The following is a 25,275-nucleotide window of genomic DNA, read 5'->3' as shown; positions in this document are numbered from 1 at the left end:
ATCCTTTCCAGCTTCTAAGCTGCTCTGCTTGATTCCAATCACCCCTCTTCCCTGGGTCTACCCTCCAACCACCACCCTGGTCCTGAGAAACCTTCCCCTTAAAAATCCCACAAAACAGAGAAGGACCTCAGGCGCCGTTGTTTCGAAAGTTATGTGTTTGTGAAATGTTGCATTCACGTCAAGCTTTTGTAATAAAAATTCCCTATTCCCTTTGCCCTAGCTTATCTGTTTAGAGATGTTTGCTTTTTACTTGTTATTGATCGTCAATTGGCTACAGTTACTCACTCTTTGATCTTCCCTTTTATTTGAACTTGAAGCCACCCACACTGTCTGCCTGGGCCCCCTAGTCTCTTTATTAAACAGTAATGATATATAAACAAACTCCTAGCCCCTCAGGGAACCAAGGGGCTCTGGGGCCAGCCTCCCTCGGGCCTGTGAATTGTCATTCCTGAAGCTGTCTGTTTTGTAAGTTCTTTTGCCAAGTTTCTATGGGAGCAGAGGGATCACTTTCTCCCTTTTCAAAGAGCAGGGTGAGCTGAGGCCTCAAGCTGGCAAGTCCTTTAAAGTCATTTTCAAAGGAAACCTGAGCTGGAAGGCCATGTGGCTGGCAGAGGGTAGTGTGACTTTCGGAGGCTCTCTCTGGGGCTTTGGGTGGTCAGCTCCCGGGAGCTTCCGAGCACGTGCTCAGGGCCTGCTGCAAAGGCACTGCCAGGACACACCATCCTGCCACCGGAAAGGCTCTGCTTCATGTCCCTGCCCTGTGGTCAGGGGGGTGTACAGACTTTCTCCTCTGGGCCAGGGGCCAGGACTACACTGGTCCTCACTATTCTTAGGCCTCGTCAATCAAACTTGGGGTTTTTTGAGGTAAAGTAAAACTAAGTTGAATTTATGTCTGAATCATGACATGGTAAGTAATCTAGATAATCCAATCCCCTCACGGGCAGGCTGGGAGAGGGACCCAGAGGATAATGATTGTCCCCCACACATGGGAGGAGATGGCTGACCTCCACCACAGAGTTCTTTGGACATGGACCATTCCTGCAGTGATGGAGGTTTGCTTGCCTAGCAGCCATTCATAAAGGTTCCAAGTCTATAGATGTTTGCCCACCGCTCAGCAGATACCAGAAAGACACCAATGCTGAGAGATGTATGACTGGGGCCAGAGGCCTTCATACCATCCTCTAGTCTAGACCCAAGCAGAGTTGTTTATGAAGCCAGGAGGCAAGATGAAACCTCTTGCATCCCAGAATGGGCAAATTCTCCAAGCCCGGAGGAGGAATGGACTCACATACACTTGTGTCAAAAGGGCTAGAACTGAAGTCATCAAAAGCTCAGCCTAGAACCCTGAGTGGAAAACAAACAACAAAAAAACACAGAGGAGGGAACCAGCCAGAAAGATAGGTGAGAGATCCATCCAAAATCCCCCACCAAAGCTCACAACCAGGGTCTGGAGTCTGTGATCCTTCCTGGGGCTGGGAGATGGAGCCCCGGCCTCGGTTCCTACACTCCCCATGCCTGTGGCCGTGAGCACTCCCCACTATGTTAAGAGCAGAGGAAACCAGACCCATTTAAGTCCCGATTCCAACACAAAGAAAGACCCCTGAACAAGGCGACTCGACTTTTCAACATTTTATTCTTGTATTTGTACAGCTATATGTTACATCGCGGTAATGCAGTTTAGACACAGCCAAACCCTGTCTCCGGAGCAGTTCTAACACAAGCATGACGCAGAATGTGATGGATGAGACAAACATTCCCAAAGAGGCTGTTAGCGACAACTTCCAGTCCCTGTGTCTGCCTACACTCCAGAAAGGGATGGAGCGCTCGCCCATCCATCATTGAAAACTTCCATGAAAAAGGCACCGTAGGACACGTTGTATAGGTATATACAAACCAGAAACTAGAACAAAACTACACATTTTTCCTTCCGCAGCTTTTTTTGTTCTTTTTTTTTTTAATACACACTTGTAAATTGTAAACCTTCACTTGCAAAAAAATACAAATACACTGAGGCATTTTAGACAAAATATTTTCTTACTTAAACAGATGCAATACTTAAAATATTCTCTTAAGTGCTCTTTCTCAATAAAGATTCTCAGATCCGTGTCTGCCTGCAGATACAAAATCGAGCCTTTAACGCAATGTCATATTTTTAATATATCTTTTTTAGGTTTATATATATTTATTATATATATATATTTATATATTTACAACTCTGCCATATATTCCTTCACCTTTGGTTAAAAAAATTAAAGCCCTCTGTTTGATAACATACCGAAGTCTCTTCTTTTAAAAGAAAGCACATTTACATACAAAAGAAACATCTGTTCCCACAAAACATATACATTCCTCATTTTGCAGACAAAGTCAAGTCAGAGCTTTTGCATACTCTCCCACTTTGATGTACAAAATGATTCTGCTTTTTGCTGACATGGTTCGCCTTGCACATAGGAGAAGAAGCAATATTATTTTCTTAATGTTGGATGGCAGTGGGGGAAGGGGAGCTGCCTTGGCTCCCGGTCCCCACGCCCCCCGCCCCCCACCCCCCATTCCCAGCTATGATTTGTACTAGTTGATGAAAGAGGCACTACATCATGGGATGAATGCTGTAAAATGTTACAGTATCCTTTGGGTAGATTCTGAGAAGGGGCTCGAATGGAAAGCGTCAACACTCCATGCTTCAGCAGGCCTTGGGCAGCTCCGGGGGCAGGTCGGTGGCTGACACACGGTATTGCACCTTGGTGTTGGTGATGGCGCCGTGCTTCTGGCGCAAGTGAAGACGCAGCTGGCTTTTGTGACGGAAATGCAGGTTACACTTCTCGCACTGAAGGAGAACCAGAGGTAAACTGTTAGCTGTCATCGACCCAGGAAACATGTCATTGTTCAAAGACCCAGAGAAGGAGCTTCGCCCTGTTTCCCTGTGAGCCATCCAGCAGCTGTTTCCTCTTAGTGGCCAGGTTAGGAGCCCACCTGAATCTGGGATCCTGTTAAGGGACCAGTACCACTTTGTGCAAATGTCCCTTTCCTGCTTTCCAAAACGTTGCTCATACTTTTCTCCTGCTTAAGCTGTATTTCCCACAAGTTCAAGTCTTATCCAAAAATGCAGCTCAGATGAAAACTCCCCCAATTATTGAGTCCCTCAATCTCTCTAGAATGAAAAGAATCCCTATTCCCATTGAACCCCTGTAAGATTTCTAGCCTTGTCTTATTAGGTGGGAAATGCTTCGAGGGCAGTGAGCACTCCTTACTAAACTTCATAATCTTCTTAGTATCTAGTAGAATATACTTCTTAGGCAATTATACATTAAATCTGAACACATTTGGACAAATGGACTGAATCATGAAAATTAATGAGTCTAAGGATATGCCTTAAAAATGCAGTTAGACTCCTTCTTAGTGTATACACTTTCAGTAAGCTACCAAGGCATCCCCAAGTAGAGCTGTTTCTTACTTTGATTCAATGAATGGATGCTAATAGTTTTAATTGAAGAGTTACTTAAAAGTAAAATGAATGATTCTATGGGGTAACCTGAATATAATTCTCGAAGAGAAAAAGGGCAACTTAGGTAAAAAGTAAGAAAATCCAAATAAAGTATGGACTTTAGTTTGCAATAACGTATCAATATGGGTTCATTAGTTGTAACAAAGGTATCATACTGACGTAAGACATTAACAACAGGGGAAACTGGGTGCACATAGGGGCTCTCTGCACCTCCTTTGCAACTTTTCAATAAATGTAAAACCATTCTAACTAAAAGTGTAATAAAATGTGTTCATTTAGAGAACATGTCTTAAAGTAAAAATGGAAATACATTTAGAGAAATAAAAAAATCAAATGGGCTGGACAGTGAGTAGAAAGAGCCCTGGTCTTGGGAGAAATGGGACCCATCCATGCCCCCCTCCGCTGTGTGCCCTGGGTGCATCATTTCTCTCTCTGGGCCTTGGCTGTCCCTCTGTATGGAACTGAATCAATACACTAGCAGGTCACTCCTAACTCAGACATCCTGTGCATCTAAACTTCTAGAGGATAATTATAATAGCAAATAGTTATTTTCCTCTTACTACATGTCAACCGCTCTGCACACTTTAACAAATTCATTAACTTAATATAACTCTATATGGTAGGTCCTCTTATGGGCTCAATTTATAGGTGATAAAATTAAGGTACTGAGAGAATAACTAATACACCCAAGAATAAATAGCAAGTAAAAAGATATTCACTCAAGGATTGATAAACAAAACAATGAAAATAACTCCATTTTGCTGCTAACATTTGTGATATGGGTTAACCATTCATCAATTCGTTCTTGTGCTCATCACTAACTAGAGTAATGCCATATTCTCCTTTCAGATTAAATGGAAACTAGAAAGATAAAAGAGGCTGCTGTCTCAATACTGCCCTGCAGGGCCGCAGAACCTCAGTGACTGAAAGAGCACAATGTGAAAACCGTTCTTCTACAGCATCCTCATCATTTCACAGAAAAAGAAAACTGTGGAACAGGGAGAAAGGCAGGGCTTGCCCAAGGCCAGAATAAGAACCGAGATATCTCAGCCTGCCTGTCCAGTGTCTTCCCCTCCATAGCAGAGATCTGCAAACTATTCCTCTGTGGAGCCAGACAGTAAATATTTTAGGTTTCGTGGGATATTTTACATTCTCTGACACAACCACTCAGCTCTGCTGCTGTGTTGTCAAAAGTAGCCACAGACAATCCATAAACAAGTAAGCAAGGCTGTGTTCCAATAAAACTTTGCTTATGGACTTTGAAATTTAAATTTTATAAAATTTGCACATATCACAAAATATTGTTCTTTTTATTTTTTTACACACTTGAGTGTATAAAAACCATTCTTAGCTCATGGAATGTTAAAAAAAAAATTAGTCTATAAGCCATTAATCTGCAGAGTCCATGCCGTGGAACACCATGATTCTGATGGGCCAATCATGGCTTCTGGCTGCTGGCCACCTGTTCCTTTCCTTCTTGAAATGTTCTTTTCTCTGTTTTATTTTATGTCACCACATTCTTCTACTCCTAGTGCTATGGTTGGCTGTTCCTTCTCAAACTCCTTAGCTCATCTTCAGTAGACAACAAGCCCAGCACTGAGGCATGCTGTAAGCACTCAATAAGCATTTTGGAATGAATAAATGAATGACTCTATCATTTATGTATTCATAATTCAGACCTCTTTACTAAGGCCCAGATCACTAAATCCAATACCCCCACTTTAAAGATCAGCAAACTGAGACCCAGGCCAAGGTCAATCAGGTATCTTTGAAAATCAGGCCCAAATCCACGCCTATGATCGTAAGTCCAGTGACCATCCCACTGTGCACTTGAGACAGGAGCAAACAGTTCTGCTGCCCTGCCACTCCATATCCCTGTCCCTCCCAGGTCAACCAGCAGCCACAAAGGCTCCCTTACATGGTAAGGTTTCTCTCCCGTGTGGATTCGCAGGTGGCTCTTTAGAGTCTGAAGATGCCGGAAACGGGTGCCACAGATTTCACACGGATAGGGCTTCTCACCAGTATGGATAAGCACGTGGGCACGGAGGTGAGCCACCTGGACAGAAGAGCAAAGCGTGAGAGGCTCTGTCGGGGTGAGCTGCACACCCCTGGGCAGCCACGTGCACAGGCTGAGGGGCCCTTTCCCCATTCCCCGGCTCACCTGTACAAATCTGGCTCCGCAGGTTTCACATTTGTAGGGCTTCTCTCCAGAGTGAATTCGAGTGTGGGTTTTCAGGTTCGCCGGTCGGTTGAACTGGGCCCCACAGATGTTACAACGATAGGGTTTCTCACCTATTACCAAGGGAAAAGGAAAAAGGATAGCTATATTCAATGGAGGTCAACATAGTCCCTGGCTTTTGGATTTCAACGCAAGCTGCCCTTCCCAGGGCTGTTTCGACTTTCTGTCCCTTGGAAGGTGTCAAAGAGAGGATGCAGGGGCCTGCCTCCCCTCCCCCCATACACACAACAGCACCCCTTGATCACAGTTTAAAAGCATGGAGGAGTAGAAACAATACTGATTGTGGAACAGGGATAGAGTGAGGTTCCAGGAAGCCCTGGAATCAGCTTTGTCATCAGGATCATCTAACAGTGGGACCCAGAAAAGTCACTCTCTTTCTCTGGGCCTCAGTTTCCCTCTCTAGAACCTGAGGGGCGAATGTTGATGGCTTAGAAAGGCTCTTCTAGCTCTTCGTTTGGATAAAACTGGTTCAGTAGTCAACCCACTCAGCAGGGAGATACCATCAGGCTGTTCTGGTTTCTTTCAGAACAAACATGCTTTTCCGCTTGTGGCAACTACAGCTGGATTCCATTTGCAAAGGAGGTGGGGCCTGAGTTGGATTAGATGTTCAGACAGAGAAAACCAATAGAGGGCTGTGCCTACCTTCATGGAAAGTTTCTGGGATAAAGGATCCATTTAAAATACCAAGAGAGAGTCAACTTTGGACAACAATCAGGTTATTAGAAGCTACCTAGTAAAGGAATGTGAGTTGATAAGGAATAGGCCCTTAGAGGAAATCAAGAGGCCTTTAGTTTTTTTTCTGGCTTTGCAAAAACCAAATCTACTTCGTGTCTCTCAGCCTTAGTTTCTCCTCCTCAACAGTGGGAAACTGTCTCTAGCGAAAGAAGAGAAGCAAAACAGAGCAGCTCGGAGGAAAGACGAAGGGTCCATGGAGTGGACCAGCCACTAAGCAAAGATGTGACAGGGCTAGAGCCCTCATTCAGGCCAGGATAAGGCCTGCTCTCTGCCTCACCCCACCGGTACCAAGCCCCCAGACTGCTTTCTCTGGAATCCTCTCCCTTTCCTGATCCCAGTAACATCAGCAAGCTCAGGTGGGGTGGGGCAGGGCCATACCTGTATGGACCGTCTTGTGGCTGGCAAGGTTGCCCTTGTAGCGGAAAGAGGCCTGGCAGCGGTCACACTTGTAGGGTTTGTCACTGTGGGTCTGCAGCGTGTGCCTCTTGAGTGAGGCCTCCTCAGAGAAGCGGCAGTCACACTCATTGCAGAAGAAGGCCCCATTCTCTGTCAAAGGGTGGGAGGGGACACTATCATCAGTGAGAGCAAGAGAGATGGGGCTCCAAGGCCCCTCACCTCCATAGCTACCCCAGTGCCCCTGCCCACCCAACATACATGGGAGCCCAGAGCAAAGGGCCTGTGGAGATTTTCTTTTTCTTAGCATTTAGAGTCTCAGTCATGAAGGAGAAAGGACACATTTGAATATTAAGGTACAGAAGGAAGCTCGAACCAGCAGGTACCCCTATGGCCCACAGCAGCTTGAGGAAAGTACCTCAGGGCTCTCCCTTTTCTGGAGAGTGCTGAGAACTGGCTGCTCTTATCAGTTCATAGTTTTATTTGTATTCATTCACAGACGCCCTTGGCAAGGCCCTTCAGGTCCCTGAGCCTCTGTCTGTGTCTCTATCTCCAAAATCAGGATAATAAACCCCTGTCCTACCTGCTTCATAGGAGCACCTGACATAACAAAAGCAGCATAGGAATGTAAGATTAAATCAAATGCAATGATACTTTGAAGTCATTGGGAAGATGAATGACAAACACAGTCACCCTTGCACCAATCTGCATTTCATGTCTCCCAAAGATTTGTGAGACTGGGAGACTACAGATGATGGTGGGAGTAGAAATAGAGGCCCAGAGAGAAGGAGCTCGAGTGCAGAACAAAGGCAAATGGCCAGGGGGACAGCCCTTGCTCTCTTAACTATAGGTCCACAAGCCTGTGCACCAAACCTCTCAGTGTAAATAATCTATTTTTTCTTTGTTTTTAACAATTTGAAAATAACACCTCTGGTGGCTCAGCCCTGATTCGATATGTCTGTGCTATATTATGGGAGCCAGAGCTGCAGGAAGACATAGACTTTTTCATCTGGTAAAAACTGGGGATGTCAAACACAGACTATTCAGAAACTTCAATTTAATAATTCTGTTCAACTAATCTAGTTCAGCTAACATTTACTGAGTACCCACTCTGCTCTAGAGACTCCCTAGGACCTATGGGAGATGCAGGAGTGAATCAGTTCAGATGCTTCCTCTCTGGAATGGACAACCCAGCAGGTGCACTAACATGCCCATAGATCCTGCACCGGCAGTTTAGGTCCAGAGGGGCTGAGAAAGCGCTGGGAGTTATAGCCCCGCAAGCTTCTTTTTTCTGGAATGAAGCTACAAAGTCTGTTTGATAATTCTCTGTTATCCAAGATTAACTCTAACACTCCATCTTCTGCTTTGGTCAACCTAGTTCCCTACAAGGTCAAGAGTGGAGCGACCAGCTGGTGCCAATGGACTTCATCAGGAATTTCTCCCAATCAGTGACAACAGCGTAAATACTAGTACAATAGAACACAAACCCTACAAAGCAGAGGCAGGGGCGGGCCTTCTCCCTGGCCGGAGCGGGCAGAGGGTGGGACTCACCACAGCTGGAATCCGAGTACTCAGAGTGGGTCTCTCCCATCTCCTCCGGGAACGTGGGGCCCGTGGTGTGGAGGCACATCTCCGTGTGCTGTGGGGACTGAGAGCCACAGGACGTGCACTTCGGGGGGTGCAGGTAGAGGGGTGAGTGGCTCTCACTGCTGCTGCTGCGGGGGGAGCCTGCCAGAGACCTGTGGGAGGAAGAACAGAGCTTCAGCCGCTGAAGCAGAGGGGAGCCCTCCCCCAGTCCCCACTCCTGGACCTAGTTTCTTTCCCACAGTACAGAGGAGGGAATTCCCTGGCTTTCTATGGAAAAATTGCCTTCCTTACTTAGGCTAATTCAATCAATAGGCACTTGTCCCACTCCTCTGATATGCTCCACATCAGTCAAGAAAGGAGCATAGCCCCTGCATCCCTCAGAAGTGACCCTGGAACTCTGTCGGGTAACCCGAGCCCAGGCCTAGACTGCCACTGCACTCACCTGTTGACAATGTTATTGAGCCGGCTGGCCTGTGGGATGGTGGAGTCCTCCCCACTGGCACTGAGCTTAGCTGTGGACTGGAGGTCAAGGTTCTCCGGCTCCATGGGCGGCTGGCAGGCCGGTGGGGCAGGGTAGGCTCGAGGGGAAAGGCGTCCCAGCTCGGCCTGCTCGGGCTCCTCGGGTTTGGCATTCTGGTTGAGGCTATTGAGCACAATAAACTTGTATTTCTTCCAGTTGCAGGCTTTGGGGTCGGTGGGGCTTTTGGCTGGAGGGGAGCCAGAGGTCTGAAGGATGCAGGCATTCTTGCTGCTGCAGGACTCTGTGGGCGAGTTGGGCTGGCAGTCGGACTTCTGAGGACTCTGGGGACTAACCAGACCCTTCCGGTTTAGGGGTGCATTGGGGGGCTCGAAGTGCAGGGCAATTTCATCCTCTGAGGAGGGTCTCTCTTCCTCCTTGCCAGCCTTGTCACAGGGGAAGTATGGGACATTCCGGGCCGAGGGGGCAGCTGGCTTGGGGCCCTCAGCCACACTGTAGTGCATGTCACTCCGTGCCTCTTCTGGGGCCACCTCCTTGGGTGAGTAGATGTTGCTGTGGCACACACTGGGGGGTATCTCCATGGCCACCCGGCTGTACTCCCCAGGGATTGGCCTGGCACTATCGCAAGGGAGGGCCCGCTCCTTGGGGAAGGGGTTGGCCACAGGCATCCGGGCATCCCGCAGCTCCTCATCGGAGAAGAGGAAGCTGCTGATGGGGAGGTGGCTGTACATGGGATAAGAGGCTGGCGGTGTGGACAGGCCACTGTACAGGCTGGGGGCAAAGGCTCTGCTCTCACACCCAGGGGGGTTTCTCAGTGGCAGGTTGTTCTCCACCACCTCACGGCCCCGATAGGCCATGATGTCTTGGGGCATCAGCATCCGGCTATTCAGATACTCTTCACGGGGAGGCTTGATGGCAGGAACCATCTCTGCTTCACTGCAGGAGAAAGCAAGAGAAGACACCGGCCTCCAAATTAGAACTACTAAACAGATGACCTTCCAAGTGCCATTGTCTGTGCAATCACAGTTGTGCTTGGGCCAGCTAGACATAGGAAATATGGCTTTGAAGTAGGGAAACACTTGCAATTACAAGGCACTAATGCTTGAAGTCTAGCAATCTAGCCCACAGTTGGGTAAATAGGCCCAGAGAAGAGAAGTTACCCATACAATCTGAGCCTGTTTAAGTCACATACATGTGTAGGAATGTGAATCTGCAATTATTTGGATTATTATGGAATGTAAAGCTTTCAGAGCCCTTATCTCAGTTCACCCAGGCAAAGTCCTGCAAGGAAGGGAAGGCAGGTATTACTGTCTCCATTTTATACACATGGAAACTGAGGCTCAGGGAGGGAAGAATTCATAGTCCTGGTGCCACATGTGCAGAGGGTCATAGACAAACTGGTGCCCTGTGGAGAAAAGGACTCGAGGCATAGGTAAGTGGACTTTGGAAAATAGGTGGCCTTGCTTGTGCAGGAAGCCCTCACTATGAAACAGCCAGAGCTGGCTTCCAATCCCAGCTGAGCCACTTAGCAGCTGTGTGACCTGGAGCAAGTTACTTAACCGCTCCAAGCATAGGGCCTGACCTAGAGAAAGCACTCAGAAATGATGGCTCTGATGATCTTGCCACCATTATCACCCGCAGGAGACGAAGAGTTCTGGCTGTATATACTGGAAGGGACACTATGTGGGCAAAATATAGGCCAACTCAAACATGATCACAGAGCTAGAACCAATGAGTGAAGATTAGGGACTCCATTTCACCTCGCCATAAAGAGGAGCTTTCTGACTGTCTAAGGTAGACTGCGTGGCTCTGGGAATGCTGCGTTCCCAGCTCCTGGTGGGGTTCAAACAGAGGCTAGGAACCCTTCTGTTTGACAAGGGTTGCAATTACCCCAGAGCAGTGAATCAAATGGTCCTAAACAAAGCTCCTCCCTTCTTTGGCTCTCAGATTCCTCACCTTTACATAACGGTATGTCTTCCTAGCCCTTGGATAGGGAGTTAGCTAAAATAGAAGAAAAATCTAAAGGATAGGCAAAGGCTTTGGAACAGAGAGGAAGAGCAGAAGGAAGAGCTGAGTGATAATCATAAAAACATCCACAGAGGAGCTGGCATCCAAGCATGGCCTTACAGGGTGGGTGGGAGGAAAGGGCGTGTCAATTGAATGGGAGAGAGCCCGGTGGTGAGGATGCACAAGGTGTATCTGAATAGCAGTAAGGAGTCAAGTTGGCTGGAGCACAGGATTTCATAAGGGCGGAAGTGTGCAAAAATAGAGGAAATGTAGGTTGTGGCACATTACAGAGGATTTTTTTTTTTCCTGTATGCGTGCAATGTCCAGGGTTTCTCATCCCTTCTGATCCCTCTCATCTCCCAGGCTTCCACCTGGTAGAGCAGCTCACCTGGCCTTGATAAACTTCCGGCAAGTGTCCACGACATGCTCCATCTGCAGGTACATAGCTGTGGCCATCACGGCCATAATGTTGCCCTCCCGCAGGTTGAGCCGAGATGTGTACATGAAGTCCAGGAGGATGCAGAACCCCTCGGGGTTGATCTCAGGATCCAGATTGATCACACTAAGGTTGCATTTCAACTGGTCTGTGAAGATGCTGTAGAACAGGCCACTGCAAAACAAACATATGTCTCACTATAGCAGGCATATAGACTCGCATCAATTACAGTCAGCATCACGTGTAGTCCCTCTCCCCAGACCCTACCTCCAAAACTTCCACAGCAATTAATAATAGTGCCATTTACGGAGTGCTTACCAAATGCCAGTTATTCATTAAGCACTTTTTATATATGACTGGAGGCCTGGTGCATGAAATTTGTGCACTGGGGGGGGGGGTCCCTCAGCCCATTCTGCACCCTCTCACAGTCTGGGAGCTTCAGGGGATGTCTGACTGCCGTAGAGGCGGGAGAGGCTCCCACCACCACTGCTGCGCTCGCCTGTGGGAGCCCACTGACCACCAGAGGGCAGCTCCTGCATTGAGCATCTGCCTTCTGGTGGTCAGTGTGTGTCATAGCGACCAGTCATTCTGCCGTTTGGTCGATTTGCATATTAGCCTTTTATTATATAGGATTCTTCACAACCTTGCCAGGTAGATTCTATCATTCTCCCACTTTTCAAATGAGGAAATGAAGATCAGAGACATTAAGTGAGTCTCTCAAAGTCCCAGAACCTGTTTTCCTTTTAGTGTTGTAACTGCACAGATGACCAGAGTTAATTTTAACACTCATTTGCAATAACTATTTTTTATCCATATTTTTGAGATAAGCCTTCGTCCATCTCTTTATTCTTATTTTACAACTCTTACTGTATTTTTTTAAAACCAAGTTGAGTAATGATGACAAATCAATAAAATGATGCCTACATCTACATTCTCCTCATTTTTTTCTAAAATCCCATAGACTATCACAAGTTCAATATTCCTAGAAGGTCCAAGTCAAGCCTCCGGGTACCATGCTGTCTGGCTGAGGAAAGAGCACTCAGAAGCCAAAAATCAGGGCTGCCACCTCAAGTCTACTGAGTGTGTTGCAGAAGTGAGCCCCACTTCCACCAGTAAGAAGGAATGCAACCTTGGGTAAGATACTTCTCTATACCTTGGTTTCCTTATCTGCAAAGCAAAAACAATAGTATCTATCTTACAGGGTTGAGGCAAGAACATGTAAAGGGTATAGAGATGATGCTGGCACATAGTAAGCACTCGGTTACCATTGACTAAAAGAACAGGTGCTTCTTGTGGATGTCAAATAAGTTCTCTACTAGCAATCGATTCACGTGCCGGTGTCCTTGCTTTAGCATCTATATAATGGAGGCAATCATGCCATCCATGACACAGGCCACTATGAAGATCCAGGGAGATGATGTAATATAAAATTGCTGTGAACACTTGAAATCCTTGAATATATGAAGAAATAGCTGGCTCACTTTCACTAATTTATCCATGGAAATACAGCCACGGAATAAAAGAAATACCATTATGGAATAAGAGAGAAAAAGATTTCAAATTAGCTTGCTTAACATATTTTAAAAATCTCTTTCACTTTTCATTTTTTTCACATGTGAACTGAAGTTATTCTCCATGTTTGCTCCAAACACACCCTTTCTTGAGACAGTATTTGACTTCTTCTCTCTCTATTCCCACAGAACAGAAACTCTTTCTCGAAAGGTGTGGGCATTCATTCCCTTTCTGGGAGGCTACCCAGCCAGGCCCTATGCTGGACATCTGGACACAAATCAGTTGTGATCCCAAACACAGCAAAAGGGCCACATGTTCCACCTCGTTCTCTACCAGCACCATCACTCTCCTTGTATTCCCTTCCAGACCCTCACCTGCAGGCCATGAGGACTGTCTTATGGGCTCTAAACTGCTCACGGCTCACCACTATGACAACATCAGTCAAGATGTCCCGACTCCGGAGGCGATTAAGGTTGAGAAGAACATCACTGGCATGGCGGGTGAACTGGATACAGCTATCAGCCGGCGAGGCCATTTTGTCTTCACCTGCAAAAAGGAGTCAAAATCCTATTAGTTAACCAGAACCTGTTTCTTGCTTACCAGGAGCATGACAGCAGGTCGTTCAGTCTGCTAGCATGGAATGCAAACTGAGAGCCCTTGTGTTTGGTCTTTAAATAATTCATGGCCCATCTCTTGGCATTACTGTTCACATCTGTAAAATGGGGAGAATAATTTTTATCCAACAAATCGGAATAGAAAGCCCTTTACAGAAAAGGGGAAGGGAATGAATATTGTTGAGTGTTTTTTCCACATATCAAATACTCTACCAGCATTGAGAGGCAGTGAGTGTGTGACAGGGGAGAGAACCAGGCTTTGAAGGTTAGCATACTAGCTTGACCTTTTTTTAGCTGTTTGACTTGGAGCTGATTGCTCAATGTTTCTGGGCTTTGGTTTCCCAAAATGAGAGTAGTAATACCTATGTAGTTGTAAAATTAGAGATATGTGCCTGATCTATAGTCTAGGTTCTGAAAAATTGCAGCTATTCTCATCAGTATCTCATTTCTCCTCTATTAGGCTTTAGAATTATCTCAATGTTCCGACGAGCACCTAGCACATTGCTAGTGCATAGTAGGTGGCTAAATTAATTTCAACTAAGAAATAATTTGGGGAGTGAATGATCACACAACAGTGTTAAGATAGTCTAATGCAGGGGTACAGGATGAGGGCTGGGAGTGATAGAGAAGGAATAAGCAATCCTTCACCTCATCTAATGAAAAGTGGCAAAGTTCACAGAAACATATGCATTGGCAAATTCAAAAGAAACAGTTTTCCCACAAAATTTTAAGGTATATAATTCAATTTACTTACCCAATGCCTTGATTCACAGTCCAAAATTTTGCTTAAAACCTGCAGGGAAGAGAAAAAACAAACAAACAGAAATTGATTTAATGAATGTAAGATTGTCCACTATAGTCTTATTTTAGGACACACGTGTTTAGTTTTACTTTGATAGCTGCAGCCTGCCAGCTGGTGCGGTTTTACTATAAGCTAGGAAACATTTTTCCAGCTCTGCTCTTATGAAAACAACAGGCACCCGAAGCCATGCAATAATGTTTATACCCTGCGTACTGGGGATACAGTACATACATTAATTACATAGACATATACACGTATGTTTCCTTTCTCAATATAAACAATACTCATTACCTTAAAGCCAGTGCATTTATGGGAAAGAAAACATTTAAAGAAAGAAAAAATCAGTATTAATAAGGATGATCATTTAGGGGCCTAAAAACTTTGAACACTTTTCGAAACCTGCTAAAATATTATTTTTCAAGTCTTAGAATGATTCCACAAGGCCAACAAGGTAAATCTCTTTACCCCGATTTCACTGGTGACAAAAGTGAGACTCGGGTTCAAGTGGTTTTCCCAGGACAAAACAGCCAGGCAGTACTTCCTGACTGTCTGAAACACTGAAGATTGAATACAGAATCTGCAGAATACAACCTGCGGTGGCCTAGCTATGCTTTTCTTAAGGATCTTTGCCTTCTGTTTAAAAGTTTCCTCTCCCTTCTCTCCTGGGTCTAAGACAAGATATACTACCACAATCTTGCAAGTTTGTGCTTCCCCCTGCTGGTGAAAATATTTAATTGTCTGATTTAGCTGAGAACTGGCCAGGGAGCACTAATGAAATATGTACCTTCTCCACATTGGTTTCTTTAAAACAAAATAATTTAAAAGCACAGGTGGAAGACTCTCATTTTTGACAGTATATGGGCTGCAGAACAACAACAAAAAAACTATCTTAGCCCTCTTCCCCACCCCCTTTTTAAAAAAGCTTAGCCTTAGTTATTTTCCAGGTAAAGGGGCCCGAGGCCAGGGAGGTCTTGTTAGACCACATAGATGGTGAATAGCCCAACCCTTAGTCTTCTGGCTCAAATTCCTGACCCTTTCCAAATCAGCCTACGTGCTGTAGAACATGCAAGACAGCACCCTGACGTGGGTGAATCTCATTTTTAAGTTCCTTCCCCCCACACAAACACTTTGCCCCCATTCCAAGCTGCTGAGTCTTACCAAATGAGCACTAAAATGAGAGGTTTCCTTGAGTCTGTAACCAAAAACTCTGACAATTCTCTGTGGTCCCAAGTGCCAGTCACTCAATCTCATCGGCTTCAAGGTTAGGTGTGTATGTGAGTGAGTGGGGATAGGGGGAAGAAAATGGGGGAAGGGAGAGGACAGAAAAAGACAAAAGAACCTATTTCCTCCTCTCCCCGTTCTAACTCAAAATGGGCAGAGAGAGATATACTAAATTGATCCTAACAATAGTTCAGTTATTGGTCTCCCATGAAAAAGAATGCTGAAGGCACATGTGAGGTTTATTTATAAACCCGCTCCTCTTCCCTCATGGAAGGGATCCCTAAACACTTCTGAAATACCTAAGGCTGTCCTCCAGCCAGCTGCAACCGCCAGCTCTCTTGTGGATTTCCAGTCACACACCTTTGGACCACAGGAAGCCCAGATTTGCCATTTCACCTTGACACTTATCAATGATTCACTCCAGATTTGGATTGAAACAAACAAAACAATTCCCTTGGGTCTACTATCAGCCACACTCCTCCGGGCTGGGCATCTTTCACCCTAAACCTCTGCCTGGGTTGTCCAAAAACAAATGCACATACACTAAGGTCCATGTCCTTATTAAGTACACTCCTTCCTACATAGCTCTGTCTCAGGAGGCTCCACAATTAGTGAATATGTGGGTTATGGTGGGTGTGGGTGACAGACTTCCCTCTAGATGCTGCAGGTGTGGAGGGACCACTAGCATTTGGTTTGTTCTTTACAGACCACTCAGCTCCTTCCAGTCCATTATTGTATCTGATCCTCATAACAGCCCTGAGTTACTGGGGAGGACACGGAGGCTCCAGGGAATAAGCCTTGCCCAACATCTCAAAACTAATCACCAGCAAGCCCTGGACAAACCTGTCTGCTAGCTTCAGAAACTCACCAGCGACACACACAAGATTCATTCCACAAAAACAACCAAGAGATCAGAGCTGTCCAGGAGAAAGTGACAACTGCAAGGGCCCAGACCTGGACTCCTCTGAATCCAGCCCGCCCCAGCCACAGTAACTACCAAGTGAGAGTTAAAAAAAAAACAACCACCAAATGAGAGTTAAAGATTGTCTTCTCCTCCCCCCTCCCACCCCGCAACCCCCCCCCTCACCCTCCCTTTGGTGTTTTAAACTTAAGCACCCACCCTCAGGAGAAAGGCAGATCCTTTAAAGGATTTGGAGAAGAAAAAATAGGGTCCTCCCCCTAAAAAAAAGAAGAGAGAGAGAGAGAGAGAGAGAGAGAGAGAGAGAAAGAGAGAGAGAGAGAGAGGTGACAGAGACCAAACAGGAGATGAGAGGAAGGCTAGGTTCCGGCGACAGCGAGCCAATACAAAGACCCCATCCTTTTCCTCCTCCCTACACTCGGTGGGCACTGGGCAGCCCGTTCTCTCGCTCACACACACCCAAGCCCTGCGCGCGGGAGCAAGCCCACCCCCGCTATACGGTACCTGGCTGCCAGGGACTGCCCACCCGGGGGCGATGTGCCGCCACCGCTGCCCATCTGTCTCTGAGTCCCAGTGGGCTCGGCGGAGGCGCCGCGGTACTACCGTGGCAGCCCTTAATTTGGTTGTATTCGGATAAAACTTTTCGTGCACCTCGGGAACTAACATTGTGTGTGCCTCTTTCTTTTCCTGTTACGCCGTCAAGGCAGGGGGCAGTGAGGGGAATGGCTCAGCCCTCTCCTTCCCGGAACGTAGTCGATCTCCGCTCAGCGGAGTTCACAGAACACTCTCTGCCTATCGCCGGCTCCAACGAGAAGTAACTTTCCAAGAAGCCGCGGGCCCCCAACGGCCGCCGGGATCGCCGCATGCGCCGCGCGGGCTGCTGGGGATTCACCGGGAAGGGGGCGGGGTGGGGGCGCCCCGGAGGCTGGCGGGGAATACGGACACTTTCCCCTAAATCCGTGGGCCGCGCGCATCCAGGGACTCACAGCTCGCCGAGTCCTACCCTTCCCCGCAACAGTTTTACTAGTACAAATGGGGATGGTCAGATGAGTTAGTAGCACAGCGGGCCTAGACGCCAGGATTTCGGGTCCAGTCTGAGGCTCATTTCATAACTTCAGGTTGCCCAAGTCTGGCGTTTATTTGCCTGGGGCGTCTTTTTTCTCTCTCTCTCTTTTCGCTTGGCCCCGAACTCCCTTTTAAAGAGGATAGTTTGGCGAGCGTCGAGGCCTAAAAGGTAAAGGGCTCAGGGTCTCTATGCAGCGTACCCCAGCCGAGTTGGAGAAAAACTAAACCGAAAGCCCTTTCCGCCTACGTTGGCAAGTAGGGGGACACAACTCGGCTGGGTTTCCGCCCCAAGTCTTTAGAATAAGAGCTGCCAGGCCGAACCTGGCCAGGTTTTCGGTTTTTCCGAATTCTATTTCTCCGAAACCCCATAGAAACAAGGTTGGGATTCAGGAGAGGCCCGGACGCTGACCCCGCCGCGCGCGCGCGCGCGCGCGCGCTCCAAGGTTGCCGCGCCTTCCCATAGCCTTCCTGGGAATTATAACCCCTGGGCGCCATCTCCTATTTATCTCAGCAGTGGGCTCCAAGAGGCGCTTTGCGGGGCTGGGACTGGGGTACCGGGGATGCGAAAGACGCAGCCTTTCAAGCCACAGCTGGGTCTTAAAACTGGCGTTGGTGACACCCGGCGCCACGCCACCATTCAAAGGCGGAGGCGGTGTTAAGGTCCGTTCATCAAGACTGGGCCTCTGCAGCCTCATACTTTGAGGCTTTCTCATTCCTTCGCCCGGTGGAATACTGGTGAAAGCGAAGGCTGAAATTTAATATGGGATGGGATGTGAATCCATGAAGGGAAGTTAAAATTAAGTAAATGCACTTATTGGAAATTAGGAGTCCCTTAACCATGTTTCACCGCTGCTTAACACTAGAGGGAGCCTTCCCACCAGGGCTTGATACCAACAATCCCTCGTCGCCCCGCCCCTTCTTCCTTCCCATTGACCTAGTTTCGACAGTCTTGGGAGCTGGAGAACTCGGTCCTCCACCCCACCCCCCGCCCAATCCTGGCCTACCGTTGGGTTATTGGTAATCTAATAACTCCAATAACTCGTTGAGAGATCCAAAGGAGAATGTGAATGTGGGAAGCACTGTTTAAGGGAAGGGACGAGGAATTTTAATAAGGGTAGAGCTGAGCAGTGAAACCCTGATCGTGGTTCCTGCAGGCGGAGCGCTCCCTTTCTATGCAGCATCTCAACTAAGAACAGCTCCGGTCCAGCCACAGGGGTCCCGCAGTAGGGGAGTGGGGTCAAACTGTTTTTTTTGTTCAGTGCGGGACACTCTTCGAGCTTTTTTGCTGCGGGGCGGGAGGGTGGGGAGTCGACAGCAGATGAAAGCCAATTTGATAATGCGGTGGCCTCGGCAGGCAATCGTTTTGGGTGACCGAGGTCTGAGGTGTTCAGGGACATTATGTCCTAACTTTCTATCACGTTTCTGACAAAAGCGCTCTTTTAAGCCTGCAAACTTCTAGGAAATGCAATAAAACAGAGGGATGTGTCTTATCAGCAAGATCTGAAGAGGAGCTGTAGAAGGGACGCTCCCCATGCTTCCACCTTGCGACAGCCTTCCAGAAAGGTCCGGCAGACAATGCCAGCAAACCACGTCCCCGAGCAAAGATATCTCTGCCATCCTTGGTTGGGCCTGCTCGGCTTCTGCAAAAAGGCCTGCGGGGGAGGGAAAAGGCATGATCTTCCCAAGCAAACAATGCCTTTAAAAATCCGATCTGGACAGAAGTCAGCCAAGGTCTTTATTCGCGTTAATGAAGATGGAAGGCACTAACTGTCCTTGGAAAGCGATGAGTCAAACTTGACCGCTCTTCAAACACGTCCCCAGATTCATTTCCAACCCGAACAGAGGCGCGTTTCTCCTACGCGGCCTCCAACAACTCCCCCAGTGAGAGAGGCTAAACTCGATTCCGGCGGACCAGGGCGGTGGAGACCACAGCGTCTCCTCGGCTGCGCGTGCGGTCGTCGCTAGGGGCCGCCAGGACACCGACGCACGTTTGCCATCTTAAGGTTTTAACTCTCAGAAAGAAAAGTTTGCTATGAAGCGGTTGTGGCACAAATTCTAATGAGGATTACACTCTGCTGGCCTATATGACCCACCCACACAACTGATTTCTCTCCAAGCCACTTAGCAAAGTTTAGAAAGAAGAGGAATTTCAGGATCCAAATGTGAGCCTCAGGTGCTGCAAGATGCATCCCCACATGTCCAGGGACTGGGCCTTAATCACTCCCTAACACAAGCCTCCCCTTCCCCTCAAGATATGAGCCACCACCACCCCCCACTCCTCAGCACAACTGTAGGCGGTTCATGTTACTGAAAATCTTAGGCCATACTTTATAAACCAATTCCTCCAAGACAGCTGGAGAACCATTTCGCACTACAGTGACCTAAAGGTTGGAATCAAGGCTCTCTGACGGCTGTTCCTTCTCTTACATACCTCAAAGGAGCGGAGGTAAGCTTGCCTTTGACTTTCAGTCACTAACCTGGAAATTCAGAAACTTAAAATCTGGCCTGGACTAAGTCAGTATCTCACTATTACAGGTCCCCTCATCAGGCCTGTTTCCTCAGCTGTAAAGAGTTGTATGTCCTAGAGCCCCCATGGCATCTCTCCACTACTAATACCCCCCTTCCCTTCTCACCCCTGCCCCCCTACCCCCAACCCCCGCCCGGAGAGGCAACAGCGATATGGAGGTAGCGTGATCAAAGCGAGTTCTTTGAATTCTTTTACGGTTCTCTTCTTGGAGGCTGATGCCCATCACTAAGCAATCTTGGATCGGGCAAGCATCCGAGGCTTTATAATTTTCATCCATCTTATCCAAACTTTGGATGTCGGATGCCATCCTCACTGGAGGCTGTCCTCCCTGCCAGTCCTAGTACCTCCCTGCCAGGTTGAGAGACTTAGGAGACCAGAAGTGACAGCGGTCCACCGACCGCCCAAAGCTGGAATCTCAGCAAGACCTATCTATCACTAGGTGGCAGACTCAGTCTGTCTGAAAATCATTGCGCGGCCACAACCTTCCACACCCAACTACATCCAACCTTCCGCCCTCCCCTTTTTTGTCTGTTAGGGGGAGGGAGTTGCCATCATAGGCCAAGCTGGAAAACATTTAATTTACTAGATGTAATTCTTTTCTTCGCGATGTTCACGCCTCTAGCAACCACAACACATTAACTGGAGTTGAGTTCCTGGAGTAGACTGGTTTTTCCAGCCGGAAAGGCTGAATGTATTGAAAAGGGAAAGCAAGGGTGCACTTGTCTTCAAAAAAGAACAGAATGGCACTCAATGGCATGTAGCAGAGCTCCCTGTCAAGCACTGGGCGACCAGCAAAGAGAGTCTAGAATAAACTCCTGATCCCCACAAAGAAAGCAGTCCTGGAGGTCAACTGCAGGGTTCCACCCAGGCTTACAGCGCTCCAAAAATCCGGGAGAGTGGGAAAGAGCCCAAGAGTTTGGTCTTTTGATGGGGCCACTGATCTGAGGCCGGGAGTCGAAGAGGATTGGGAGAAGCCTCTTCTGGGGCTAAGAGAAGCGGCCGCTTTGCCACCACACAGCACCCTCGCTGGGATCACTGCTGCCGCGTTCCCACTAGTTGCGCAGTGCAGGGAACCAGCATGCGCCACACTAACTTTGACTCTGGCTGGCTGGGCTCCAAACCAAGATACAGACCAGACAACCATCGCCCCGAGCAATCCCCTAACCTCACTCCTGAATCTCTCCTCCCTCCCCCCACGCATACACCACCATCACCGCCAGCAAAACTATAGGGCTTCCAGTCATATGGATTTTAACACTAACATTCCTTCTTATCTAAATAGACAGGTAACAGAATTCAGGTGCTCTGAGAAGTCAAGTCCAAAAGAGAACGGGGGCTACCTCCTCCAGGAGAACTCCCTTGCTTAAAGCCAATTAGGCAACCTTCCCCTCTCTCTGGTTCCTTCTCTCTCTCTCTCTCTCTCTCTCTCTCTCTCTCTCTCTCTCTCTCTCTCTTATTGGAACTACTTTGCTTATTATACGACATCATCCTAGCTGAAAAGCAACTTTTCCTCTTCCCATTTGAGAGGTCAACTGCAAAGTCCTTTTTTAAAAAGTTAGTTTTATATCCCCCTTGTTAAAGGCAAAAAATAAATGAATTCCTCATAAGGTCGTTTCACAATATTTTTCAAATTCTTTGACTTGTGCACAGAGTCTCACCCACCGAGGGGTGGCGCTGCCACACCACCTCCTCTGAATCTTAAGTTTTTCATAACAAAGTGGCTTGTGAGTGTGGCTACCGGCAGGAGAGAGAGGGAAGGAAGGATTTTGACATCTAGTCATGGCTAACATTTACTCAACCAATAACTGGAACTCTTCGGGGCTCAGGAAAGGACAGCTTAAGAGTTTAGAGTCCCACCCCTATCCACCAAGCCCAGAAAGAATTGGAAGGTTTTTTCAAGAAAGCATGGGATAAAACCCTTCCAAACTGAGCACAGAGGAAAGGCCAATTGGAGAATTCCCCCTTCCTCTGGCTGCCTTCTCCTTCAAGTTGCCTAGTTTTCACAAAGAGCTTCTGACCTTATTGTCACAATCAACAGACCCTTAAAACCAGCCAGTGCTTGAGCCTGCAGTAGTAGAAAGTCTTCCAAATAGTATGATATTGGAAACTTCTATTTATAAATGGGGGAGGGGAAATACTTCTCATCTACAGGTTTCTATTTTGGCCTGAAGACTCAACTGCAGTCATATGAGCAAGGGAATGCCCATTTCCTGGTACCCTCTTCCCATTTCTTCCTCCCCCAGAGACACATATCTTTTCTCTCTCTTTTTTTGTTTTAAAAAAGTATGTATTTTAAAGCAAGAATGTGATTTCACCTCATTCCTTTGAGCTCATGTTTGCTACCTCCAGGAATAGCGTGTGGACTAGGGCCAGATGAACTTCAACTTGGGCTGCAGATTTACGAGATTCTGTTCCAGTGCCAAAGGCTCTTGGTAGTAAATAGTGAGCAAAATAGATACCTGTCTCCTGACGGATCTTGCCCCCCCTTTATATTTTTTAAGTTATTTATTAAAACCACACACACACCTTGCAAAGAAAAAGGGAAACTGGCAGTCTCTGTAGAGGAAGCCGGTGGCATCGCTCAGAGCCACAAACTGTATTTCTAAACAGCCCTTTCCCTGGTTCCCTCTCTCCTGCCCCTCTTTTTTCTTTCTGGACAGTAAAAAAATGCATCTACTGATATTCACTTTACTTATTTAAAAAAACATTACAAGATTTTTCTCCTGGAAACTATAAACTGACTAGGAAAAAAAAACTCCATAAAGGATTAAATTATTTTTGGGTGTTGGGGGTGGGGTAGGTGGCTAGCTCTCTCAGACAGGGACGCAGTAAACAGCTCTGGACTTTCAGCACACTGTTTAGGGTCATTCTCCCTGCTCAGCTGTCAGGACCCCCACCACCAAGTCTTAACTATTGGGAGAAGGGATACAACAGTAAAGGCTCTTTTTCACTCTTTTAAAAATCTGTTGTGTTGTGTTCTTGTTTTTTTCATGGGGGAGCTTTAAAACTCATGATTGCAACACCAGTTCCATTTTTCGCCAGAGTTCCAATAATACAGCATCATACAGGCAACGCAATCCATAGCTCTCAAGAAATTTACCATGGTCAGGTCACTACAGTCGGCAGCGGGCTGGCCCCTCGCTCCAGCTGTCCCCGGAGCAGCCGACTTCCAAGGCTCCAACTCCCAACCAGCTCCCGCCCCGGGCCGCCGCCGCCGCCTTCTCCCATTCCTACTCCCTCGAGAAGAGCCACAGGTTGCAAATCCAACCAACCTCACATTCCGATTTTGCAAAATCACTCACAAAGATCTCCCTTTCGCACCCGCGCCCCCTCCTCCCGCGCCTGGTCGCCCGGCCAAGACCACAAAGTGTTCTCTCCTCCCGGGTCTTGCACGTAGGAACGCGGGCTGGGGCTGTTTTGTTTTTTCCCCTCGCCAAGTTCAAGGACCTCGGTAATTTAAAGCCTAATGTTGGCCACTTTCCGGCCCGCCGTTGTCATTTTACAAAGATTGCACCATGGGAAGAATAAAATAAAATTTAGGAACGAGGGGGAACAGCCATTGGGAGCTAACACCGAGTCACGCAGTAGCCAAAATACAAACACCGCGACCGCCAAGAAATCCCGCCACCTTCCTTCTCTGCTAGGCTGTCTCGTGAAGGTTCCCGGAGTCCCCACACACTGAACAGCACCGCAGGTGCAAAGGCGTACCCCTTTACCACCTCCCACCCCCAAATCCCCGTCCCGCCAACAGCTTCTCTCCTTAGGATGGGAGAAGGAGCGCGCGTTGTTCCCGACTCCCTTGTCTGCAACCAAGAAAGAATAATTTCCAAAGTATTCAACATCCCCGCCCCCAGGCAGGCTAAACCTTCCCCAAAACAGAGGGAAAGGGGACACCAAAACACTCGCATCTCGTTAGGAAGATCACGGCTCTGAACGGAAAAAGTAGAAACTATACTTCATCCGGATTTTAGGGGGATTAAAAAAAAAAAAAAAAAACCAACACCGAGGAGTTCGATTGCATTTTTCCTCCAAAATCTCGGCTCGGAGACAGTGAATCTAGAGGACCGAGGCCGGTGGAAGAGAGCCAGCGGGACGAGCGAGCGGGCAGTCTCCCTCTTTGCCTCCCGGAGTTACTAAGAAGGACGGGAAAGGGATGGAAGAAGAGGCCAGGGAAAGGTGGAGGGAGGGAGGGAAGCCGAGGCAGGAGCGAGGTTAGCAAGGAAGGCAGTTTGCAAGCTAGAAAAGAAGGGAAAAACACAGCCGCAGGAATCCAGCGAGATCACAAGCCGTACGCAAGCAGGCAGCAGAAAGAGCGAGAGCGAGAGCGAGAGCGCGAGCGCGCGTCCTCTCCGCGGTCTAGGGCCAGACAGCCCCCAGACTTGCCCCAAACACCCCCCAAACACTGTCTCGTCCTCTCTGCTCCGGCCGCCCCCTAACTGTCCTCCTTCCTTTCCTCCACCTCCTTTTAAAAAACCAAAACAACACAAGGGAGGGTGGCAAAAGCCTCCCCAAACCGGCCGATTCACTCAGACAAGAATCAAATAACAAATACATAAAAATCTATATCCTAGAGTGGGAGAGACATGGGACTAATCTTAGGCATTTATTTTAACACCTGACAGCTAGAATAAATAAATATATACATTTATATCAATAGATACACATAGGAAACTTGGAGCCAAAGCATTTGGCAAGAGCGGAAAAAAAGAATTAAAAGGTAAAATAATGATCATGAGCAGCGGCGGCGGCAGCGGCACCAGCGGCAACAGTGGCGGCGGCGGCGGCAGCAGCAGCAGCGGCGGCAGCAACAGCAATAATCACCTGGTGTCCGGCCTTTCCTAGAAACTTCTTGCATCACCACTTCTAAGAACCCCAGTTCTAAGAATCAACAGAGCTCAATTCTCGGAATTTGAGCTTCGGACTTTACCACTGCTACATGGAAGGGGAGGACTGTATGTCAGCTCTGCGGGACTTTTGCCTTCTCTCGCCGGTAAAAAGCATTCAAAGCATAATATTTTCCACCGACTGGCATATTTAGAGGTCCTAATAGGCTGGGCGTCTCTGATTTAGAGGTTCTGATTCTAGGCTAGAGGGGGCGGACAGGGGACCACCCTCCCCGGACTCAGGACGATGGTACAGCCTGCTCCGCCAGCGTCACGTGGGCGGCCCCTCTGTGACGTCGGCATCTTCGCTGTAGCAAAGCTCGGCCTCTGGAATTCTGAGAACTAATTTGCTATT

At 47.8% G+C, this 25,275-nt stretch overlaps 1 protein-coding gene across 3 annotated transcripts; it reads right to left on the bottom strand.

Annotated features, from left to right (window-relative positions):
• Positions 1 to 1,609: 1,609 nt before the first annotated feature.
• BCL6 (BCL6 transcription repressor) lies at positions 1,610 to 24,917 on the bottom strand. Of its 3 annotated transcripts, none has more exons than XM_080655421.1 (10): positions 24,859 to 24,917; positions 14,258 to 14,296; positions 13,264 to 13,435; positions 11,330 to 11,551; positions 8,899 to 9,870; positions 8,421 to 8,608; positions 6,855 to 7,022; positions 5,664 to 5,794; positions 5,421 to 5,558; positions 1,610 to 2,824 (listed from the first exon to the last, which is right to left on the bottom strand). In XM_080655421.1, the coding sequence occupies exons 3-10, from the start codon at positions 13,422 to 13,424 to the stop codon at positions 2,681 to 2,683; spliced, it is 2,124 nt and encodes a 707-aa protein (XP_080511547.1). In that variant the 5' UTR covers positions 13,425 to 13,435; positions 14,258 to 14,296; positions 24,859 to 24,917; the 3' UTR covers positions 1,610 to 2,680. The 3 variants fall into 3 exon arrangements, with proteins under 3 accessions (XP_080511547.1, XP_080511549.1, XP_080511548.1); XM_080655423.1 differs by lacking the exon at positions 24,859 to 24,917 and adding an exon at positions 16,950 to 24,822; XM_080655422.1 differs by lacking the exon at positions 24,859 to 24,917 and adding an exon at positions 15,464 to 16,566.
• Between the last annotated feature and the right edge of the window lie 358 nt (positions 24,918 to 25,275).

This window comes from Plecotus auritus (genome assembly GCF_963455305.1).
Source record: "Plecotus auritus genome assembly, chromosome: 2".
Taxonomy (NCBI): domain Eukaryota; kingdom Metazoa; phylum Chordata; class Mammalia; order Chiroptera; family Vespertilionidae; genus Plecotus; species Plecotus auritus.
The sequence above is the reverse complement of the archived record's forward strand: the minus strand, read 5'-3'. Positions and strand labels throughout refer to the sequence as shown.

Bases quoted from the DNA above. Each gene is read 5' to 3' on its own strand.
- BCL6 (XM_080655421.1), bottom strand. From the start codon at position 13,424: ATGGCCTCGCCGGCTGATAGCTGTATCCAGTTCACCCGCCATGCCAGT. The intron at 11,552-13,263 runs GTGAGGGTCTGG...TTTGTTTTGCAG, and splicing joins ACAGTCCTCATGGCCTGCAG to TGGCCTGTTCTACAGCATCT. The intron at 5,795-6,854 runs GTATGGCCCTGC...CCTTGGTAATAG, and splicing joins CCACAAGACGGTCCATACAG to GTGAGAAACCCTATCGTTGT.